General features: G+C 45.2%; 1 protein-coding gene and 1 long non-coding RNA gene across 9 annotated transcripts in view; one reads left to right on the top strand and one right to left on the bottom strand.

The window, feature by feature from the left end:
• Positions 1 to 18,038, bottom strand: part of nxph1 (neurexophilin 1) — a 29,999-nt gene extending 11,961 nt beyond the window's left edge. Inside the window, exons 1-2 of one of the 3 annotated variants that reach the window (XM_048992854.1) lie at positions 17,837 to 18,038; positions 17,582 to 17,745 (exon numbers count right to left, since the gene is read on the bottom strand). In XM_048992854.1, coding sequence (XP_048848811.1) covers positions 17,582 to 17,635 — 54 coding nt within the window. In that variant the 5' untranslated portion in view covers positions 17,636 to 17,745; positions 17,837 to 18,038. Of the gene's footprint in view, positions 1 to 17,581 lie in introns of all 3 variants that reach the window. The other 2 variants (XM_048992855.1, XM_048992852.1) reach the window with 2 other exon arrangements.
• Positions 13,599 to 22,539, top strand: part of LOC125718783 (uncharacterized) — a 32,439-nt gene continuing 23,498 nt past the window's right edge. For 4 of the 6 annotated variants that reach the window (XR_007384925.1, XR_007384924.1, XR_007384927.1 and 1 more), the window contains exon 1: positions 13,599 to 14,042. This is a non-coding gene — a long non-coding RNA (uncharacterized LOC125718783). The remainder of the gene's footprint in view (positions 14,043 to 22,539) is intronic. The other 2 variants (XR_007384926.1, XR_007384923.1) reach the window with 1 other exon arrangement.

Genomic DNA, 22,539 nt, shown 5'->3' with positions numbered 1-22,539 from the left:
CTCATTTAACATCCCTGACAGGCTTTAATCAATACGATTTAGTGGCTGCAGACACAAATAACTCACTGGGGGGGGGAACCCCCCCAAGGGGAATATCTCCCTCCGTAGTGACTCTTTAAAGGGGATCATGGCGCATTTGGGGTTGTGCACAACAGCGCCCCCAGCGCCCCGGCACAAGTATGGCTAGAAGGCATCCGATCCGGTTCAGTAAACAGACTGAGGCCAAGTAAATGAACACTTTGCTTTACCCGCTGACGTATAACTGACCTACAGTGCGCTAAGTTGTATATGGGAAATAGATAACGTTGCAGCTGTATAAAGGCAAACTTTTCCAAGCAGCAGTTTGCGGTTATGTAATGAGACCAGCATATCACCGGGAGTGATCTTCTCAGTCCCTCTGTTACAACCCTGCGACTTCACTTTGGGGAACAGTGGGGAGCAGCAGCCTGGGGTCTGTCTCAAAGCCGTGAGGCGCTATACCTCACATTCGGATTTTTTTCCCCCTAATCTAATTTTGTGAAAGGTGTCCGTCGTCCCGGGCGACGCCGCAAGTCTGTCAAGACTGTTTGTGATATTACCGGCACTGTCAGAACGGAATCTCATTGTCGGAACCGTGGTCTTGTCCAGAACATGCGGACCCCCGAGGGGGCCTGGAGATGGGTGGGAAGATGGAACATGACGTCTGAAATGGATACGGTGGGGGGGGGGGAAGCAGTCAACTGTCCTTTTTTTAACAACAAAAAAAAACCTGTCTTAAAGTCACTGCAAAGAGGAGAAGGATTAGTCCTCAGTATCTTGTGATGTTGTTATAATCCTCCTTATAAATATTAGTATTTTATTTAGCTACTCACGATAACTGTATTGTGCCACTGAGATCCTGCCATGTTGCCTAACCAGTTAACTAAGTAACAGAGCAGTTCTTCCAAAAAGCGTCTAATGAAATATAGGCAGTGGAACCTGAGACACCGAAGCCTTATCTCTTCCTTCCAATTAAATTCCCTAAATGACTTTGTAGCGTTGCCAGATGCGGGTGGCTTTGAACGTCCCACGACGTGGAATTCATTTTCATTTCAATGAAGTTAGTCTGGGAGTCACCAGCTGCCACTTAAAACTGGCACAGGAAGCTTCGGAGCCTTAAAGGGACGCAACCCTGGCGGTTTAAGACTCAGACCGAGAGATTAGCAGCGGGTCCGGGCAGGCTTAGCTAAATGAACACACTCGAGTCTGAGATTAGCTGCTTATCAGCCGGGTCCGGAGGCGCGTCTCCAGAGTGCGAGAGAGAGACATCCTGCCATGGCTTCCACCTTGACTGAGAGGAGACGCAACGGGGCCCCCTGCTGGCCGGGGTTAGGGCTTGCGGCCCGGGTTAACGATCCAGCTGAGGGCAGGGGCCACGGCACTGCGGTGTGTCATTTGACAGGCCCCAACCCCCCCCCAGCCAGAGAACCTGGCATCCTGTCTCGGTGCTCCACTCACCCTCAGCTGGTACCCAGAATCCTTCTGTGTTTTCACATACTCTTTAGTTTTGAGACGCTGGCCACCCTCCAGCCTCCGCCAAGTACCAGCACAGGAATCCGCATCATCTGTTGCCCTCCCCCAAGTAAGAAATCCCTACACCCCCCGACAGCCGTGGCTATGTCTTATGAGCAGGGCCCATATTGCTAACGCGCTCACAGTGGGATAAGCTGCTATCGCCATGACGATCATGGCTGATGGGAAACTGGACGTTTTTGGGGAGCGAGTCCATCTGTCTGTCAGTTGCAGGGCAAGGGGGACTGAGCAGACAAGCCCAGGGTAAAGCCAGTCTCCCTCTTCCCCAGATTAATAACGAATCTGCTCCAATGTGTACATCTGTTAGACTTACCTACGAAGAAATAGGCAGTAAATACGTGGGTCTTTGTGGTGCAGAGCTGTAGCACTGCACCCATCTGCTAGTCAGCCCACTTTTCAGGATTTAAAAAAAGGCCCAAATATCGACACGCACTTACGCAGTCATCTGTACAGTAAACCAGGCCTTCAAGACATTTTCTCTGCCCCCCCCCCCCCCCCCCCCCCACAAAAAAAGTAAATTTTGCAACCTTCAGATCGAGGTAGATAGTTGTACAATTTATTGTCCCCAAAGGGAAATTTTACTTGGACAAAGCTGGGCCCAACAAAACACAAATAACCAAAACACAAATAACCAAAACACAAATAACCAAAACACAAATAACCAAAACACAAACACACAAACACAAATAACCAAAACACAAATAACCAAAACACAAATAACCAAAACACAAATAACGAAAACACAAACACACAAACACAAATAACCAAAACACAAATAACCAAAACACAAATAACCAAAACACAAATAACCAAAACACAAATAACCAAAACACAAACACACAAAACACAAATAACCAAAACACAAATAACCAAAACACAAATACACAAAACACAAATAACCAAAACACAAATAACCAAAACACTCCCTCCTACAAGAAACATCAGAAAATAAGCAGACAAACAAACAAAAATACCATTTACTTCTGCTGCTATCCTAGGCCGCTGTTCCACATACTGAAGGAAAGAGTTCGTAAAACAGTTTAGTTTGGACCGATGGTAACAGCTCCTACTGGGAGTACAGAATATGGGATGGATCACTGAGGATTCTCTACCTGTTTAAGTTCACATTCTTCAAAAATAGACTGAAGATTATATTGATCCTTCTCACCAATGATCTTCACCGCAGTCTGTACCAGACGCATTAACTTTAATTTTAAGGTAGCAGGAAGACACCCAAACCATGCAGTTATTCCGTACTTAATTACACTCTCTAAGGCAGCCTGATGAAACGGAAACCTACTGCTTTGTTCAACTCCATACAGGCCTAACGTGAGACATACATTTCAATACAATAAAAGTTGCTGATGAGGTCAGGGGGGTGTCCTCCATGATAAAATTTGCCAAGCAAGCATGGGGGGTAAACATTTAGGGTATGCGGGGGGGGCTCACTAATGTTAGCATGTTCTGAAATCGACTAGGACCCACAGTTGGAGCGTCCCTGTTGTAAATCGTACACACCTTGCTGAAAGGTCACCGGGCTTCTCCAGAAAGCCAGACCTCACAGAGCTAAATGGTCACATATACGAATGTTTTACTGATAAGTCTATTATATCACATTACATTTATACATTCAGTGCAGTTTTTTTGGTCGACCAAACTAATCTGGCAGTTTAAAATGTACATTTAAAAAGTCTGAATTGACATTCTATGTGAAGAAGAGTCATTAGAATCCTGTGTATTTTCCATGGATCAGGGTGATAGCATTAGAATTAAATGTGGATTTAATGCGCTAAGCGTGATATTAAACGGTCTGGCCACAGGCCCAGTACCCCCCCCCCCCCCCATCCGGGGGGGGCGCCCAACCCTACCCTCTTTTCTTCCGACAAGTAAAAGCCATCTTCTGCGCACTATTCTCCCTCGACAAACACCTTGTGAACAGTTCTTATACACGCACGTCATCCCTCATTCTCCGTACGTCCGGAATGTAAATGCACAACAAGCAGGAGTGAATAATCAGCTTATCCAGCAAGGAATTTATTTGGTTCCATCAGCATGGCAGAGAAGAACAGGCCGACCATCCCGGCATCTAGCTCTGCCCCCACTACGATGGACTCGGAGTGACATCAGGCCCGATGAGGTCGGCCATTCCAGCGTCCTGCTCTGCCCCCACTACGATGGACCCGGAGTGACATCAGGCCCGATGAGTAACTTACAGACAGGTCTGGCTATAGATCATGGGGTCCGCATCACACAAAGCCCTGCTCCTCCCTGCAACGTTGCTGTTTTGGTTTACAGTCGCCATTTTGGTTCACGGCAGGGCAGTAACCAATAACAGACTTCCATAGGCTTCCTTTGTTATCCATTAAACAGGACCAAAAAAAAATTCAGCGTTTTGTAAAAATTCGCTGCCTTGGAGATTTCTGGGTCTCATGTTTTATGCTAATATTTTATACTTAGCATTAATCTGGTCCTACATCAATAAAACACCTGTTCTTATCTTGTAGGTTATATATTAAAGGAATATAGAATGAATTAACGTGGTATACTTATAGAATACATATAGAATGAAATAATATGAGATACCTTTAGAAAAGGTGAAGTGTGAAAAAAGACACAAGTACTAGCCTGGACTACAAAGCCTGGCATGTAAAGTACAGTCAATCTGAACCACCTAACCCTAACCTAACCCTAACCCTACCCTAATCTAACCCTAACCTAACCCTAACCTAACCCTTCTAAGCTCAGTTTCCCTCGCACCATGCACTGGTGTTGTTTATCCAGTGTGACTCTAGGAGGCACTTTTCCCCTGCTGCCACTCATTTAGGTGAGTTACAGACCACTGTCATTCACTGGCAGTTAGATTCCTGAGCTGTCCGCCATGCTGAGAAGCACTGGGGGGGGGGGGGGGTTGCCTCGCCGTGCCTCGACTGGAGCATCAATCTAAGCTTTCCCGAACTTACATAATGCACTGCCAGCTGATTAAATTAGACACAGATGTGTACCTGTGTCGATCGTAGGAACCAGGAGCCAGGGCCAGATTCCATTAACTGCGATAAGTGCTTTAATTAAGCTTCTTCGATTTGCTGGCACATTGAATGCCGCACTGATCTCCGCGCGTGTGCATGCACGCCCGGAAAATGCACCTGCGGTCATTGTCTTGGAGATTGTCTCAGTTCCGGAAGGTATTCTACTGGCCTGAGCATGACAAGCAGCCATGTTTGTTACGGTCCTGCTCTACAAGAAATCTTTGATTCTCGAAAGGGAAGACGGGATCATCAAGAAGGGAAGAGGGCCCCCCCTCTTGGGCCATCAGTAAAGTCCTGCAATGGTTCACATCATCATTTTAAATGGCCGGGTCTCCCACGGGATGTGTAAGCGACACCGCAAGCCCAAGTGGCTCCATCAGGAGGAGAACGTGGCCAGACTGGTGACTGTTCACTCGTCTGTCACGAGCGGGTAAATATCGACAGGCGGAAGAGCGGATGGAAAGTCAAACGTCCGACTGCTGAGGCGAGTGCCGGCGTGCCATTGAGGATCCAGCTAGGACCCGTGTCCCATAACCAGACCAGGAGGAGGGGCTGTAGCAACACATGCAACACATTGCTAATCTACTAACTATGGAGACATTCACCTGTGATGATGATAATACCGATAATAAGCAGAAGAAATTGTACGACGAGGATGATGCTCAAAAATCAGAGAATTGCACTGAAAAAGCTAAGGTTGTTGTTTCAGATCCCGGGGGTCGTGCCTAAATTGTAACTCTTCCCTCTACTGCAAGTCCCTTTGGGAAAAAGCGTCAGGTAAGGGAGTCGAGGATGACGATGGCGACGGCGATTATTGGCAGCTGTGGTAGCAGCAGCTACAGAAGAGCATGTGACCATCACTTAAATGTCAGCAGGTACCATCTAGGGGGCAACAGTGCAACAGGAGAAGGTCGCCAGTACAAGTGTAAAGTCAGGATTCTGGGAAATTTCATGTATGAGGTCCTGAAAAACACCATGATCTAAAAATAGCAGTACAACAGCATACTAAAAGCATATTCAAGCCCATAGCTATAATTTAGCACTTCACAATTGTTTTAAGGAAGGATATTATTATTTTAAAAAGATGTTTCTTAAAATAGTTACACGTGAGTCAAGTAAGCAGTATTTGTAGGAGTATTTTCCCATTTTAAACACAAAGCACACTGCTCAGGTGCAGGAAAAGGCATTCAATACAATCAGGCTAATTTAACGTTGTCATTCAGCAGGAGCATGGGCTGCATTAAAAGCCATTCATCTTTGTACCCAATTTGGGACGCTGCCTTACAGAATGGTCCATTTCCATATTTGTACTGGAACTAATGAATGCATTCCGGAATTGTCCCAACCCCGACAGAGATGTTCCGATTGTTTTATTCCGTATTTGATTATAACAGTCGTGGAATTCATAAAGTTATATGCAAACATAGGTCCTGTGCTATGAAGAGTATAATAAGAGTATATAACACACATCACAGCTTCTCTGCACTTCGTGTTCCTACAGTCAACCTGCCTTCATATGAAGACTACAGGAAACTCAGCTTCTGTGCTTTTTGGAGGAATCATCCCCAGTTACCCCTGAATGGTAAAGCCTGGCGCTCCAGCATCTCTCCTGTTTAACATTCCTTAGTTCTCTGAAATGTCAAGATACAAAAATAGATGGTAGAACCTGAATGCAGAACTGCTATGAAGTTACCAGTTACCCATGATGCACCTGCTCACCATTCACTAGTGCCCACACCTCACGCCAATGAGAAGCCAGTGTGGGTGTGGCCAAACGGACAGCTATCTGAGACGGCCCTCAGCTTTCTCAGTCTGGACGAGGCAGCTTCCCAGCAATGCCAGTTAAATCCCCAGCAGCACATGGGGAGGGGGCACGACAGGGGGCATAGGGGGTGAATAAATGTAATTCTGCAAATCGATTCTAAAAATCAATACTAGAGCAATTTCCATGGGCATAAAAGTTAAGGCCGGGCAGCGATCGGCTGAGAAGCAGAACAAACTTCTCGCTAGTTTGGTGGCACTGGAACACTTTGCTTTTTCCAAATGGTCAAGATGGGTAAATATGTGGACACAGAGCAACCCATGCCAGCATCGGAGGCTGGGGGTGACCCCCAGACACCCCCGCAAATGGTTCATTCTTGGGGGGTTGCTACTTTCTACACTGGCATATGTTTGGCTGACTTCATCTTTGCCATTTGACACCGATTGGTTCAATTTGTTTGAATAAAACAGGAGTAGAAAACTTCTCATTTTAGACGGATAAAAACGGTGACATTGCTGATCAGATCCAGACTGGGCACTGCAATCTTCACACTTCATGCCATTATAAGTTTGTGTGGGTTATGGGTTACACTCGTATTCACTTTTACGTTAAATTACACATTTAAACCAAAATAACAATAAACGACCAACATCTGTAATGCACAATATTTAAAAACGAAACAGTAGCATCCAATAACCTGTGTCGATGGTTATGAGTTTAGCATTTTGCTTGCAAACCTGCAGTGTTCTGACTTGACAGTCTGGATTGGGGTTTTTTTTTCGTTTTGTCGCTCATTTTCGTGAGTTTTGAATTTTCTCCGCATCTTCTTCCACGTGACGCGTCGCAGGTCTGACAGTCCAATTGTCACTGCGCCGTCTTCTGTTTTGTTTGTCTCGAAATCACCGAAATTTATTCTTTGAGGGATAACTGCAAAAACCTACCCAGACAACAGTACACATCTGACCTAGTGGCTCACTGTAACCAAAGGCCTTCAGGTGGCTCACTGTAACCAAAGGCCTTCAGGTGGCTCACTGTAACCAAAGGCCTTCAGGTGGCTCACTGTAACCAAAGGCCTTCAGGTGGCTCACTGTAACCAAAGGCCTTCAGGTGGCTCACTGTAACCAAAGGCCTTCAGGTGGCCCACTGTAACCAAAGGCCTTCAGGTGGCTCACTGTAACCAAAAGCCTTCAGGATTCTGTGAGCAGACCTGGAGGAGGCCTCTCGCAGTGAAATAGGTCATGTTCAGTTTCAGTCCATAAAAGCCATTTAAACTTCAAAAGGAAGATTTTTTTCTGGATTCTTCAGGGTCACCAAGAAACGCTTGACTGTCATCACACATAATTGGATTAATCAGTCTCTTCCATGGACCACCTGCATACACAGACAGACACATACTCTCACACACACATACACAGACAGACACATACTCCCACACACACATACACAGACAAACATCCTGTCACACACTGTCTCACACACGGAGTAGCGTAGCTGGTATTACGTCACGTGCGTTTTTTCAGGTATACGCAGTAGTTTGGGAACACTGTACCATTTTAAAATATTGGCGCCAAAATTAGTCCAGCAGGTGGGGAAAATGTGCCGGCAAAATTAATTTTGAGGACCTTCGCTTCCGGCATTTTATAGCCGAGATTTCAAAGTAGCAGAATAGTGGCACTTTTGAAAATACCGTAAAAATAGCGTATAAATACCGCAAAAATAGCGTATACTGCGGTTTGTGGACATTATGAAAAATTAGATATCGGCCAAACCTAACACAGGCACACCAACGGTCAGACACACTCTCTCACACACATACACACTCTCTCAGGCACATACACACACTCACTCTCACACACACAGTCAGACACACTCACACACACACTCACTCTCTCACAAACATACACACACTCACTCTCTCAGACACACTCTCTCACACACATACACACTCTCCCAGGCACATACACACACTCACTCTCACACACACAGTCAGACACACTCACTCTCTCACAAACATACACACACTCACTCTCTCAGACACACTCTCTCTCACACACAGTCAGACACAGGGCATCGCTCCACAAACCCAGGACAGGTGATTCATCTGAGCTTCCCTGCTAACATTCAGGCCCAGGGACAGGCAGTCGGTACACAGTGACCCCCCCCCCCCGATCTCTCACATATTGGCTGCGACTGAGAAGGTCAGCCTTTCGGGGATATCGAGAGGAGGGGAGAGTTTATCTGCCAATTACCGAGAGTCAGGAGTAATTAACTCAGACTGAAGCTGTGACATTTTCGCAGTGGAAAGTGGGGTCAGTGAGACGGCTGCTGCTTTGAGCGTTCACACGCAGTCAGCTGATTGTGAGTGCTACCCCCCCCCCCCCCGCATGCATCAGGCACATGCTGCACGCTATGCGTCTAGACCTGGGAACTAGGGCGGTCTGTACAACACTGCCCCCCTCCCCCTGACCTCCACAGTGCCTCTGCAGTGCATCATAGATATTCAGCAAGGTGGAGATCGGTGCCCGTATCCAGAAGATTGTGGGATAGAATCCCATACCCATCAGATTAATCATATCACTGTTGGGCCCTTGAGCCAAGGTTCTTACCCCCTTTCCTGCTTTCCAACCACAAGCTTTCCTCTCCTATACATCACACTGACAAACAAGTCACGTCTTCTAATGCATGTGTTCTTTTTAACAAAGTTTATGCAATTATGCAATATTTTAAAGTAAATGAGATCATATGTTTTTCTCACGTAAAGAAATGTAGTATCGTTACTTGCAGGATACTCATGAACAGACCGATTGCCCTCGTCAGGAAACGAAAAATAAATCCTGTATCCACTTGTGCTATGCGGGGTCACGGGGGTCCAAAGCCTATGCTGGAAACTATGAGTGCAAAAGGCAGGAAATAACCCAGGACGGTGTGCCAACCAATCGCAGGGAAAATAAATCTCCACCGGAAATTCAGAAAGCATCCCCTATGTCCCCCTCCCACATCCAGTTCCGAATCTGTGTGAGCTTAATCCCGACATTCCCAAATCCCAATTAGTTCGCCCTGGGTGAGGATCCCCGCACGAGAGATCACTATAATTTAATGAGACTAAAAGATGGTCAGATACAGCCAGGATGTCCCACCCACGGTTGGCTTAGGGATGTCGGATGTCCCTGTGCCCTCACCTCCGACGGGCATCTGCAGTCCTTCATGCCCACCATCCCTGTGCCCTCACCTCCGACGGGCACCTGCAGTCCCTCATGCCCACCGTCCCTGCGCCGTCCGGCTGGTTAAAAGGCCGCCAAACCTTAACATAAGCACTCGGTTCAGAAAGCCTAAAGCCACTACTAATAACCTTACATAATGTTTAACACAAAAGCCAGCGTATACGATTCTCCGGACATATCTCACTACAAAGGGGGGGGGGGTCATTCTTATGTTTTCCCCTCAATATGCACCACAGTTCAGTCTTGAATTCTGTGGCAGACGTGGTTTATCTGGGTGGCAGGGGGCACCTCTCAGATAAACTCCCATCTGAGCACAGAGTTTATACAAATTTGATGCAAAACACTGCAAAACAGAGGTTAGGACATGAGAGGTGGGCCAATCCCCATAGCCACTGTCTGCCACTGGCTGTGTTTTCGTGCAGGACATGCAACGCAGCTTGGCTAAGGTAGCCCTGGATGCATTTACTGAGTGAGAGGATAAATTGGCTCCGCTCAGACGGATCGAAGGATTTACGGCCCGACAAAGGCTGTTTCTCAGCAAGAGTTCAGAGTGCCGCACGCATCGAGGTGCGTTTCGGAGAGGGCGATATCAATCACGCGCCTGCCGTATGCTTGGGGTCATCGGATTATTAATTCGAGGATGGAGCTCAGACTGAATTGTAGCTGCATTTTGGTTGAACTTCGCTTTTTCAGGGTCAGCCAGTAGCCTGACACCTGACCTTAATTCTCCTGAGGAGATCCAGGGGAGGGCAGCAGAAGAAAATAAAAGCTGAGATAATTGATTTCTCACCTTCAGGCTTTGGGCTGTAAATAAGCCCTTTGTGGAAGTATATCCTCAAATCAGTGGTTTGATGAACCTTACAACTCACTCTAATCATGCCCGGGATGAATAGTCCAGTAGTTGTCTCCTCAACATTAGCAAGAGACAATAGCCAACCATTAAAGCCAGAGCCTTTATGTTCATTTCCAACGAGCGCCTGTAAATACGTGCTATAAAAGATTGATTTTGTTTTCACAAACTGGGATGAAGAATAAGAAAGTGATGAGTAGAGTCAAGAAGTTGTGGAAGAGGAGAAGTCAAGTAGCTGCATCAGCAAGGTATCAGGGTACAACGAAGGACACAGCAATTCCGCCAACCTTGTCAACATCGCTCCCTGTGGCAGTAAGAGGAATTGCCAGTTAAACAAAATTAGCGCCCTATGTAATATATCAAACCACAGCCAGTCGCTGTCATTGTTTCTGTGAGGCAAACAAAGCCAAGCTGAGCATATGGTGAAGGTCGTTCAGCACTCACATGCTGGGAATGACTTTTGGCACCTATGGATTCCCCTCAAAGCGTTCCTGGGATGATGTTGGTGAGGAACTCGCGCCAGGACGCCTTTCGTGACGGAGGGTTGGCACGGCAGCAGTGGGAACGCCGTCGATTTGTTTTCCTGGGTGGAATCGCAGCACTGGCAGATAGGAGTGGCACGTGCCGTTTCATCTCCCTGTGCTTGGAGCCGCTTAATTGGTTTTGAGCTCATGACGCCGTGTGTGGGCTCCCCCTGCTGAACAACTCAAGATCGTCCAATGATTAAAGGCTCGATTCCCCGGCTGAGCTAGACATGCCTACGTGGTGCAGCTCTGACGAAACCTGAAAAGCGCCTGCTGATGCAACCAGAAGGTGCCCTTGAAGTGCAGTACTTAACTTTGGTAAATATAAGCTGTTTCTGATAAGGACTTCTGCCATGAAACATGAGTAACTCCAATGATCCATTTCCCATAAGCACTCATCCAGTACAGAGTCATGGTGAGCCTGGATTCTGTCCCGGGAAGCAGAGGGAACAAAGCAGGAGACTCCTAACTGCATGTTCTTGGTCTATGGCAGTGAGGAGGGAACCACACAGGATGGGCGGGGGTGTGGGGCTGCCCACGGATCTTCCATGCTGCCCCAAAAGAAGTAAATGAGAAAAAGGACAGATATACATCTTTGCTAGCAAATCTCAAGCCAAACACCAGTGCTATTGCTACACTGGCCTGCAAATCCGTGCAAAGTCTGCCTCCGGCCTACAAAGCACATTCATATTTCAGTGATCTCTCTATAAGTGACTGATCCATAGGAATGTATTTCCATTCTTCAGATCTGTCGGCCTCTTCAGCTGAAGCAAACATCAAAGGAAGTCATATATGCTTTACCACAGAGACTGTAAGAAAGGCAGCCTCTCCCAGGGCTTGGTTAGGGACACTTTCCTTGACGGAATACAGTGTAGTGCCCCTCCTGGCCACTCCATGTTATGACACCTAAATTCCAGCCCTGGAGACTCTACATTTCTACTGTATATTTCCGCATGCAGTCTGGTCTAAAGCTGGTGAACGGCTTGTGAATCTGGGCGTGAAACTGAGTTCTTTGTCTCTGAAGCATGCTGTCCTGGTAGTAAAGTGAGATCCACAACCTTGGGCCTCCTTCATGGTCGATGTTACCCAGTAAACAGCTTGTGGAACCGCGAGTATCATCCAGACTGTAACTTCAGCGTGTCTCGTGACGCTCGGTAGCAGGGTCTTGTTGTTGGTCTGCAGAGTCAGGCGCATGTTCCACTTAAGCATTAACAGAAATGTGACTGCAAGACGTCTTATTTTTGCTAGTCTACTCTGGAATCCAGTGAGCAATGTGGGTTAAATTAATGCAGTAACTGTTTGCATCGCCCCCTTCTGGCAGAACACAGCACCAGCCTACATAGTAGGAGGTCATTCACTGGAAGGAAAATATTTCCCTTCATCACCTAGAACTGTGACTATTTCAAGGGTTTTCGTGGATGGAATCATTCATTTGGCTAAGTGATGTAATTGTGGGAATTTTAATAAAATTTCACTTACAAAAAAAAAACATGAATGGAAAACTACATATAACTGTCACATCAGCACATGTGATCATTATTATTTAAAAATATATATATTTATAAACTCCTGAATCAAGGCATCCAGGGCATGAACAGAATCCGGAAATAACCTCAAAATATCAAAACTAAAATTTATCGTTGTTTCCATATCTGTGCCATTTCATATTGACTGAACTCCTTCCACAGTCTCTAAGACGCATGAATGACACACGAAGTGGAATATCGAGGAAAGTTAATCCGTGGCCAGGGTGAACCGCTTACCTAGACAGGATCAACTCTAACAACATGCTAGCTATGCATATATATGTGACAAATTCACCAGTGGAAAAATTCCACCGCGTTGTGTCTCAGAGCTCAAGTGGTAAAAATGAGGTGAAGCTTATAAGAATAAAGTCACCAAATCTCAGGCTTCTCGACTGCCGAGACCCAGACGCTGCTCCCAGCTGACACATCAAGGTACCGAGAGCTATGGGGCCCAAGCGTGGCCAAGTGTGGGGCTCACTAGCTTAGCAGGCTAATCTGTTTTCCTGCTGAGTCTTAGTCAATCGCGGCAGGGCGAATCGGAACCCAATCAGGGGCCATTCTGACATGGTGATGGACAAACAGCAACTGGTAAACGCAGACTTCCGATTAGAATACAAGGTGGATTCTGTGTCCTTTTCAGATCGTTGTTTTTTTTCTTGTAAACACACATAATTTGCTAACAAGGGAACTCTAGCACTGTGTGTGTGTGTTATTTCCATAACAGTGTTCATTTAACACCGTTTTTGTTTTACATGTACATCGGGAAATAACTCAACGTTAGTTAACACCAGTGCTGTTAAACTGGGATATGTGCTTTAAACACAATGTACATACATGCAGACATTTCCACAAATACAAATATTACATTAATTTTGTTGTCATCGGAATCCAGTGATGACAACCAACTAAAAGGGCGGGAGGCCTTGTTAGTCAATCCGGCCGCCATGGTATGGCGCTGGTAAGGGCCCCCGAGGCCCCCGGCGCTCCCACGCCACTGGCACTTTCCTCATGTTGCGAGGATACCATTTTTTTAACTTGTCAATAAAACAACGACATGCTTTCACTGAAGCTATAAAAAACAGCGCGCACAAATGCACAGACAGGCAGAGCAAGCGACAGCCAAGGGGAGTCAGACAAACCAAGGATTACAATCTGCGCACAAAGCCGCAGTCGGACAGACGCGCCGGTCTCTTCCTCTTTTAGCGGTCATTCTTCTCGCGCGTTTCAGTGACAGAGGGCATCTAATAACACGAGGTTCCTTTCTGATGTATAGTATCTACGCGTAGGCCTACATCAACAAAAACCTTTAATACATACAGGAGAAAAATAATACGCACAGGTAGGCTACTACGGACTAAGAACAGCATTCATTTTCCATTTGCCGGTCTACGTTTTCTTCAAGACAGCCCATCCAGATTTGCGCACCCAGACCCACACAAACGTCGCGGCTCCTCCTCTCCAGCCCCGGAGAGGCGCATCGGGCGGCACGCCTCCATGCACTCCGAGTGTCTCCAGCTGCCATCAAACTGCCGGTGGTTCTCCTGGAACCGGCGGAAGCAGAGGCGCGTTTCACTCTGCCGCGGTAAGCGCCGTTCGCACCGGCCGCGAACCTGCGCTCTTTCACACTGCCTACAGACCAGAGACCGTCTGGCTGCCGGGGTCACGGCGACAAGGGGCTTAAGCGTAGACAAGAGACTTACAATATGAAATAAAACGATCAAAGCTCCGCTCTAATCCCCGCGGCTTTCAATGAGGCATATTGTTGCCAGACTGAATAATGCAGGTTTGGGAAACGTTGTCTCGGCTGAATCATGCACAAACACTGCAAAAAGAAATCCACTGTATATTTACGTTTATATGCAACAAACGGTTTCCAACAAGTAAACATATTTAAAGATTTATTTATTAATGCAGTGCCATCCGTAGTAATCCACGCGAAAGACTTTTAGGTAGCATAACTATTCATTACAGTCCGAGTTATTAAACTGTTAAATATTAAAACTGTTAAATATTAAACCAATAGGCTAAAATCACAGTGTAACATTACGATGTAAGTTACAGAAAAAATCTCCACAAATATCGCATATCCTGGTGGTTTGTATAGTATTTTAATATCAATTTCTATTATTTATTTAGCATATAACTTCGCATGAAACAGAGTACATGCTGTATATGGTGAACAGATTGTTTCAGCACGTTTTTAAAGGTTACTGAAGCTTGTGTGTTGACAGTGCTTTACATTTAAGTATCTGGTTTCTTAAAGGGGAAAGTGGACTTCTCGTAGTATTTTCTTAATGTGATTATTAGATAAACCTTAGATACGCTTCCTCGACACCACTAAGTTTTCGTGGTCACAATACGAAGGTCACAATATGCGCATGCAGATAAAACGGTTAGTTTTACTAAATCATAAATTAGCTTCACGTAGAAGCAAATTAATTGATTATAACTGTAACGTTCTACATATTCTAATTAATTATACCTAAACATGCATGCTAATCTGCAATTAAATTGTTAATTGTTATGACTTGAAAATATGACTTAAGCGAAAGTCCATGGGTAACAGCGCGCTCTTCGCAAACACGTCTGTAACCCACTATGATGAGGCCACACAGATAAATACTTAAATGTTTTCTCAAAACATTTCACTGACTAAATTAAGAATACTGTGCGATTTGTTGTTATATGTTTTAACAAACAATGCTGGACGTACACTAAATTATACACAGAGGAGGGTTTGTCTTCAGACGTTCTATATATTTAGAATGATTCGTATGGATTTCCAAGTGACACGGAAATTAAATCTTAGGCTATTGTACGGCATTTAACTGCGTATTTCTGGCCTGTATGAACTTTTTTCCGAGAGGCTGTGTTTCGAGGAAATGCGCGACTGACGCATCGAGGCGCTTCACTTCACTTCACAGCGGAATCACAGCAGAGAAAAGCGCCCCCGACTTAACGCCCCCACGTCTCATGCTTCTTCAAAGTCTCACCTATAGCTGCCGAACCACCTCATAAGAAACAAATCTCTGTGAAACTTATTTTACAAGCTGACCTCCATCTATGTAACCGACTATCAGTACACTCAATAGCTTCGTTTCCCTCCAGAATATATTTTAATGACAGGTACGCATGACATTGCCAGCATCATACAAAATACCAAATTGATAAACTTTTATATAATGTGACGTCTAATGGGTTTCGTCGAGTGTAATCACCTGTGTAAAAGAAAGTCACGGTTAATATAACATGAAACAGACCCAATTTGCGGTCACGCCTGGAGGTTTTCCAGTATACCAATAAATTAAAAGACGTAAAGATAATGTAGTGCGTTTGATAAAATATTATTGCCCTAAGATGACAGATTACAGAAGCTTAGAAGTGCAAATACTATTCCGATATAGACAGTTATAACCTCATTCAAATTATTAACTCACTAAGCATATAAAAACCAGGTAGCCCTTAATCATTTCCTTATATTATTTTTTGCTCAAGGCCCTTAGTCAAGCTAAATAGTTTTGTCGTGCGCATACAAATCGTGAGAGTTCGTATTTCCTTTAATGTCACTATTACGAAAATGTATTATTAAAAGTCCCACAACCCAAAACAATCGAAGGCCTACAGTGAACGTGTTGTATTATTTCAGATCACTTTCACCTTTTTTTTTAATGTAATGCAATTTTAAAAAAGTATTCTATTTTGTTTCGCGTAACCACACAAATTGCAGTCAATCTCTGTCTTTTTGGGATAATTCCCATCAGAGACATGACACATATTCAATTAAACTAATATTTACGGTATTTCGGCTACTGCTAAGTCTGTAACCGCTGATGGTAATGCCGAGGGGGACGTGTAAGCAAACAATTAAACTTACATCTCTAATGCAAGAATAAATAAAACTAAACAGAGATGCCTAAAACCAAGATACGCGAGTTACGTCATTGCCGTCAAATATAAAACTTCATTCGATATGAAACGACAGCTGAACTTGCCAGTCTGCTTGTGTGTGTGGAGCGCAGGTTAATAGTTGTGACTGGATACACATAACTGTGGAAGAACCTTTTATTGTTCTGGTCCCTTAAATAAGAGGTATAAGATACGCTGAACAATGTAAAACAATAACACGCGCTACATTATTTACATCAAGCGAAACACCTCCGGTCACCCCTGAAAACCAAGCATATTTATGTGTTTTTTTTAAGACACATTCGCCAGTTTCTTGACCGAAGCAAATGTCCCGTTACAGGTTTCCATAAATATATCCTAAACAGTTCATTTAGTAGCGAAACTCTTGCATCTCTCGAAACTATAGACATCTTATGCAATGGCGTATAAACGATTAAATACCCAGGTTGCCTTTCGATCAATCGAATAATTCTTGCACCTATATCCTGCGCAACAACTCCTCTTAATAAATGCTAAGATATTTTTATTTTCATTTACTTTCAACATAATTATTGTTAAGTTATTTGTTTTTATATATCAGTAGGCTTATATAATTCTATTTTTACGCGCCCAGTTAACAAGGCAACACGCATCCGCAAAAATTAATCCAACACGCGGCCATATGTGAGGAGTCCCACACCTCCTGCACCTGCTGTACCAAATCTTTTGTATGCGTAGCGCCCCCTTGGGATTTCATCGCTGAATTGCACTTTATTCCTTTAACTTTTCCGTCTGCAGTGAAACGTAAAATCTGGAAGTTTTATAAACGTGGGTTCAGCTGATATAAATGTAAAACACTTGACAGGCTTAATTTAGAAATCGTCCCGTATAAGCATATAATAGTTTAACGTCTAAGTAGCAGTCTACTGAAGCAAACCAAGCAAAATACCGTTATCCATTTCTATATTGCGCAAATGCGCATTAGATAAAGAATGGGTATTCGTATTGTGTTTGAATATTCATAACCTTACATTAATGTGTTTTTGTATCCTGTAGCTTTATATGCACACCTTTTTTTGGAGGGTCGTACAGTTTAAATCTAACCATTAGTCATTCATCCGTTAGTAATTCGTTTTAAATCACCTGCAATACAGTTCGCTAAACCGTTGCATTATACTTAAAAAAGCTAAGAGACTGGCCGAAATATGTGGGCAAAGAAACAGGACAGAAACTTACCAGGTAGGCAGCCGTCGCAAGGAAAAAGACGGCGCACCAGCACGGAGACCGCATTCTCCTTGATGTTAAAGTTCCTCTGATTTCCCTGTACTGCCTCTTTTGTCTTTGAAGAACATAGATCCACCTGGTATCCGCCTTACAAGACGGGGAAGCCCCTCGTCACCCTAAGCAAAAATAAAATTATACAGCCCATGACCATGGAACAAGCTTACAGTTGGAGACAAAGAAAATGAAGGGAAAACAAATTACGATTACACAGGAGTTAATCCAGACAAAGATTGAGGCAATCTCATAATTGAACGAACGGTGCAGATTCAGTTCACGGGAGCGGCGGCGCGATCTGTCCCGATCCGATAGCGGCGCTGATGTGGCGGCGAGCGCAGTCCTGCCTGACAGGGACGCGGCTTTCAATGGCACCGAGCGTAAAGCGTCGCCTTTATACTGGGCGCGCAGCAAACGTGCTGCCACAATGCATCCGGAGAAGGACCCGGCAATGCCGGCTGGGGGGGGGGGCGCGGGGGGCGGGGGTGTGTGTGGGGTGGGGGGGGGAGTAGAAAGCGGAAAGAATAAAGAAGAGGACAAGATTGACATTAGACGTGGAGATCAATCACACAGCAACGTAAAGTTTAAAGGAGCCCCGGAGCGGGACAGCAACGACTTTTTCTTGCGTTTCGAGGAGGATGGTGTGTCTGCCAGCTGGGAAACAAGAACTGACAATTATACCCACGACGATGATGATTTCCTCTTGAGTTAAGAAATGCGGTTTAAAGAAATACCATGATTTTTCGGCGCTATACATTTTCACAGTTCATATACACAAGAAACAAAAATCGAATCGATCATTCGATCATTACCCGTGATCGCTCGATATAATTATACTATTAACAATATTGCGTTGACCTAGTTGTCACTGTTGCCTGTGCGGCAGCTTCCTTAAACCGAAGAATGTGTTTTGGTATTTAAAACTGTATATAATCAAAGAAGGATTCTAAATAAAAATCAATACATGGAATATGTATTATAATATCAAAAATAGGCGACAGTATATCTACAGTATAGCCCCAGGCAAAAATTTTAGAGAGCTTTAAACTTTAAAGACAAAAATAGGTAGATTAATCATTCCTCTGTGTAGCCGCACGAGGTCTGAGGCCGCCTGAGCAACACACGTTTAAACCTCCGATGTAATCAGTCTTTTCACTCTTTATTTTTGCTGTCAGATGTACTTACATTTCAGGCTGCATCGCCAGGCCCCATTAAACATCTCCTCTGTTCCCCAATCCCGCACTTACGCGATTCATGGAGCGAAGTACGGCCGCTGGTCGCTGAGAAGTCACAGGTTACATGGGAATCCCACGTGACGGAGACTGTGTGAAATTTACAGGCCTGTAACGTGTGTCTTACATCGCAAAAGAAATGCTACTTGTTTATAATTGTATGCAACCGGTAGGTGTGTACATCGCTGTGTACTTTCAACAGCACACAAGTTGTAAATTTCTTTTGCCTCGGATTTATGACAGATGGAGTGGAGGAACAGGTTCGAGAGAGGGCCACAAAAAGTGATGTAATAAATCTGGAGCGCCCCTTTAAGGTGACACTACAGCAGCTCCATACCCAGCCATAACTTAGACGGCAGGATGATGGGATCCCGGCACCGCAGCCTCATCCAGCGACTCCCCGCCACCTCATAGATAAATCACTGCAATATTAGGTGTACAAGTCCTCACAAATGTCTTTCCGCTGGATTTGTTGCTGTACCAGAAGGTGATGTGTTCACAGCCCATATATGACTGTGTCATTGTACCACTGGGCAATTCTGAACTGGCTCTGTCTTACTGAGCTATCTGTGAAGATGTGTGAATGTAATTATTTTATGCTTTGGGATTTGACCTAACATAGCGTTTAGGGGATCTGACACTGTGGTCTTCACAGACTAGTCAGAATGACGGCTCTTATGCCCCCTGTTCCTCCACGCCCCTTCCGGAAACTGACAGAGGTGGCACCAGCGAGGGTGGAGATACCAAGGCGGGGGTCACCGGGCTGTCGGTGAAACACTGCCCAGACAAAAGGCGAGGGCAGGTGCTGCCAAGGGAACCGAAATGGAGAGAGGCGTTGGGGTGGGTGGGGGCGGAGGTGGGGGCGTTATCAGAAATAAAGGCTGTATAAAGCTGGCAGAAAATGATCCTGTCATCATCGGGCCAAATGCGGTGGAAGTAATGCACAGGAAATTAGAGAGTGGCGCGGTCCAAGCAGCTGACCCTTGAGAAGCCGGGGAAGATCGGCGGGCCGGGCGACGTCAAAGCAGCATCCGCAGCTTCCGCCAGAGAGGGGCTGTTGTCCGGGCTGCGTGAGAGGGCTCTGACGGAAGCCGGATGGGGAACGGCAGATGTTGCGGATGGGCTAACGCACACAGGGGGTGGGCCGTACCAGTTCCGCCCCTCCCCAACCCCCCCATGGGCAGCCAGACGCCAAGCCTGTTCAGAACAGAACGTTAAGTGGGCCCAGCTAGTGAGAAAGACGTCAGCCCTCCTGCCGGGGAGAGCTCCTCGCGCTCACCGTTCCGGTGCCAGAGCCCTTCATCTGAACCTCAGGACCGGGGGGGGGGAGCCCATAGAAATGATGGTGGGGGTGTGGGGGGGCATGAACATGAGCACCAGCCAGCCGCTGGTCAGAGGAGACAGCTGGGGCTTATGGGAGACCACCCCCTTCCTGCGAGCAGAACAGCGGAAAACCATAGAAAAGAAATTAATAACCACGGAAACGATTAGGCCGCGGCCCGCGGGGAGGGGGGGGGGGGCGCATTTAGACTCTCTAGCAGTCGCACTCCTTCACGCCAGCGTTTTTATTTGCTTTCATCTGGAAAAGTCAGCCAGCCAGCCTTATGGAGGAACACAGTTGCGTAGGAAGGTTCCGGGTAGTTACTGGCTCCCCTTTGTAATGCAGCCCTTGCTGAACACTGACGAGGGCTGGAGCCCTAAATCGACACCTGGCACAAACTCCGGCATCAGTCAGTCGTCTCTTCTGGGAAGTTTCGTACTTAGTTTCAAACTCTAAAACTCCTCATGACCTTTGGGCATAAAAAACGTCCGATTTTGTATTTTTTTTTACATTTTACAGTTAATGGAAGCTCTTGAAGAGATTGTCTCAGAAACCTCAATCATACTTAAGCATTGCTTACTTTTATCAGCTGGATATAATCATTTTAAATTAATTTTGTCCCCCGGCACCAATCTAAAACTTCCCGATCAGGACGGCTTCCGTATGCTTGGCTCTTTCTGCCCCAATCAAATTTGCCTTGATCTTGATATTGCCGAGGTTAAGGCAAAGTCAGCTGCTTCAGACAGATTCAGATCAGCCACTTAATTGATTGGTTCGGCTCTGTGAGGTTCCTCTGCACTTCAGCTGGATCTTGCCGAGCAGGACGTGCCAGTTAAGCTTTTGGGTTTTTGTTCTAAATAAGGACACCTAGTGCTGTCATGGAGCAGCCAAAATTTGCTGACGTGGACAGAAAAAAACAGCATGTTTCTGAGCCCCCCCCCCCCCCACACACACACACACACACACACACACACACACACACACACACACACACACACACACCCTCACAGGCCAGCCTGCCCCTAACCCTTCTCTCCAGTGAGAGGCAGACATTACTCTCTTGCTGCTCTCTTCAGCAGAATTCCTTGATTCTCCAGTCCCATCAGTCTCAGCGTTTGTTTAGGCTGCACATTTTCTGACAGTTTATATGTTTACATCCAAAACTGGATTTTAAAAATCAAGACATTACAGTAACCATACACTAATAAGCCAGCCGTAAATGTAGCATTTTTTCAGCAACCAAATATTCCAATATCCTGCCCATTCATATTTTTTTAAATAATGAAATGCTTATATAGGCAAGAGTTAATGCCATTTATATGGCAATTGTGTATTTCTGAAATCGTGCTGCGTTGCTGTGAACTTTCCAGTTTGGTTTGTTTACAGTAGTCTTTTAGCAACATCTAGTGGCCGTCATAAGCATAGCAGAATGCAAAACTGAATACTAAGAAAAATCATGATTTAAGAAGAAATGTTTCTTGGAGTGTCTCACGTGGTTCATATAGATTAAAATGAAATGGAAAATAAGAAAAATACACATAAATATTTTTTCCTTTTTTAATTTAAAGCAAATAAATGAAATGTGGAACGGACAGATTGGTATATCGTTATGTAATCCTGGACTGGTCGTTAAAAAGGTTTCTATAACCTGTTAACGAGGCCTAAATGTTTAGTTTGCACTGTTTTATATAATTAACTTCGATTAACTAAACATAATTCTAAAGACAGGAGTATCTAATGGCCGTTTATTAAGTGAAAATCAAACCACTGTGTTGATTTGGCAAAAGAAAGCAATTTTTGTCCATCAGTCCAAAACGACTGTGGTATAAACTTTGATTGTTAACACGTAACCCCAAATGCGTGCGGTTACCTTGTAATTATGGCTAATTTACCTATCTGATTTCAGGTCTAGAACCCAGTAGTAGACTAGTCAATAAATCTGACCAAAATCATTACAGTGATTCAATGTCCCACTGAAAAGGAATTTTGTTGGATCTCCGTTGAACCACTTACTGTGTGTTATTCTGGCAGTTTGAGCTCCTTATGGCGTTTTAGAGATAGCAGGACAGAAACGCCCTACAAAGGTAAAACGTATGATGATGGGATGACAGCGCCCCTTTGTGGTTCAAATTTAAACGAACGGTGCTCATTCAGCGTAAGGTTCCTGTCTGCCCTTCACACCATGATCTCTCTCCCCTGCCTCCTGTGCGCCAGAACTCCGGAGTATGAGGTCATCAGACAACCGAGGCGGCGGCAACTAATCGGAAGATTTTTTTAAATAACTTCACAAGTGCTTTGATAATTATTTGCGCAGTTTAAGCCTTTTGCTGTGCACTGAGCCGTAAAGCATTCTGTTCTCTTCT

This window comes from Brienomyrus brachyistius, chromosome 23 (assembly GCF_023856365.1).
Source record: "Brienomyrus brachyistius isolate T26 chromosome 23, BBRACH_0.4, whole genome shotgun sequence".
Lineage (NCBI taxonomy): Eukaryota > Metazoa > Chordata > Actinopteri > Osteoglossiformes > Mormyridae > Brienomyrus > Brienomyrus brachyistius.
The sequence above is the reverse complement of the archived record's forward strand: the minus strand, read 5'-3'. Positions and strand labels throughout refer to the sequence as shown.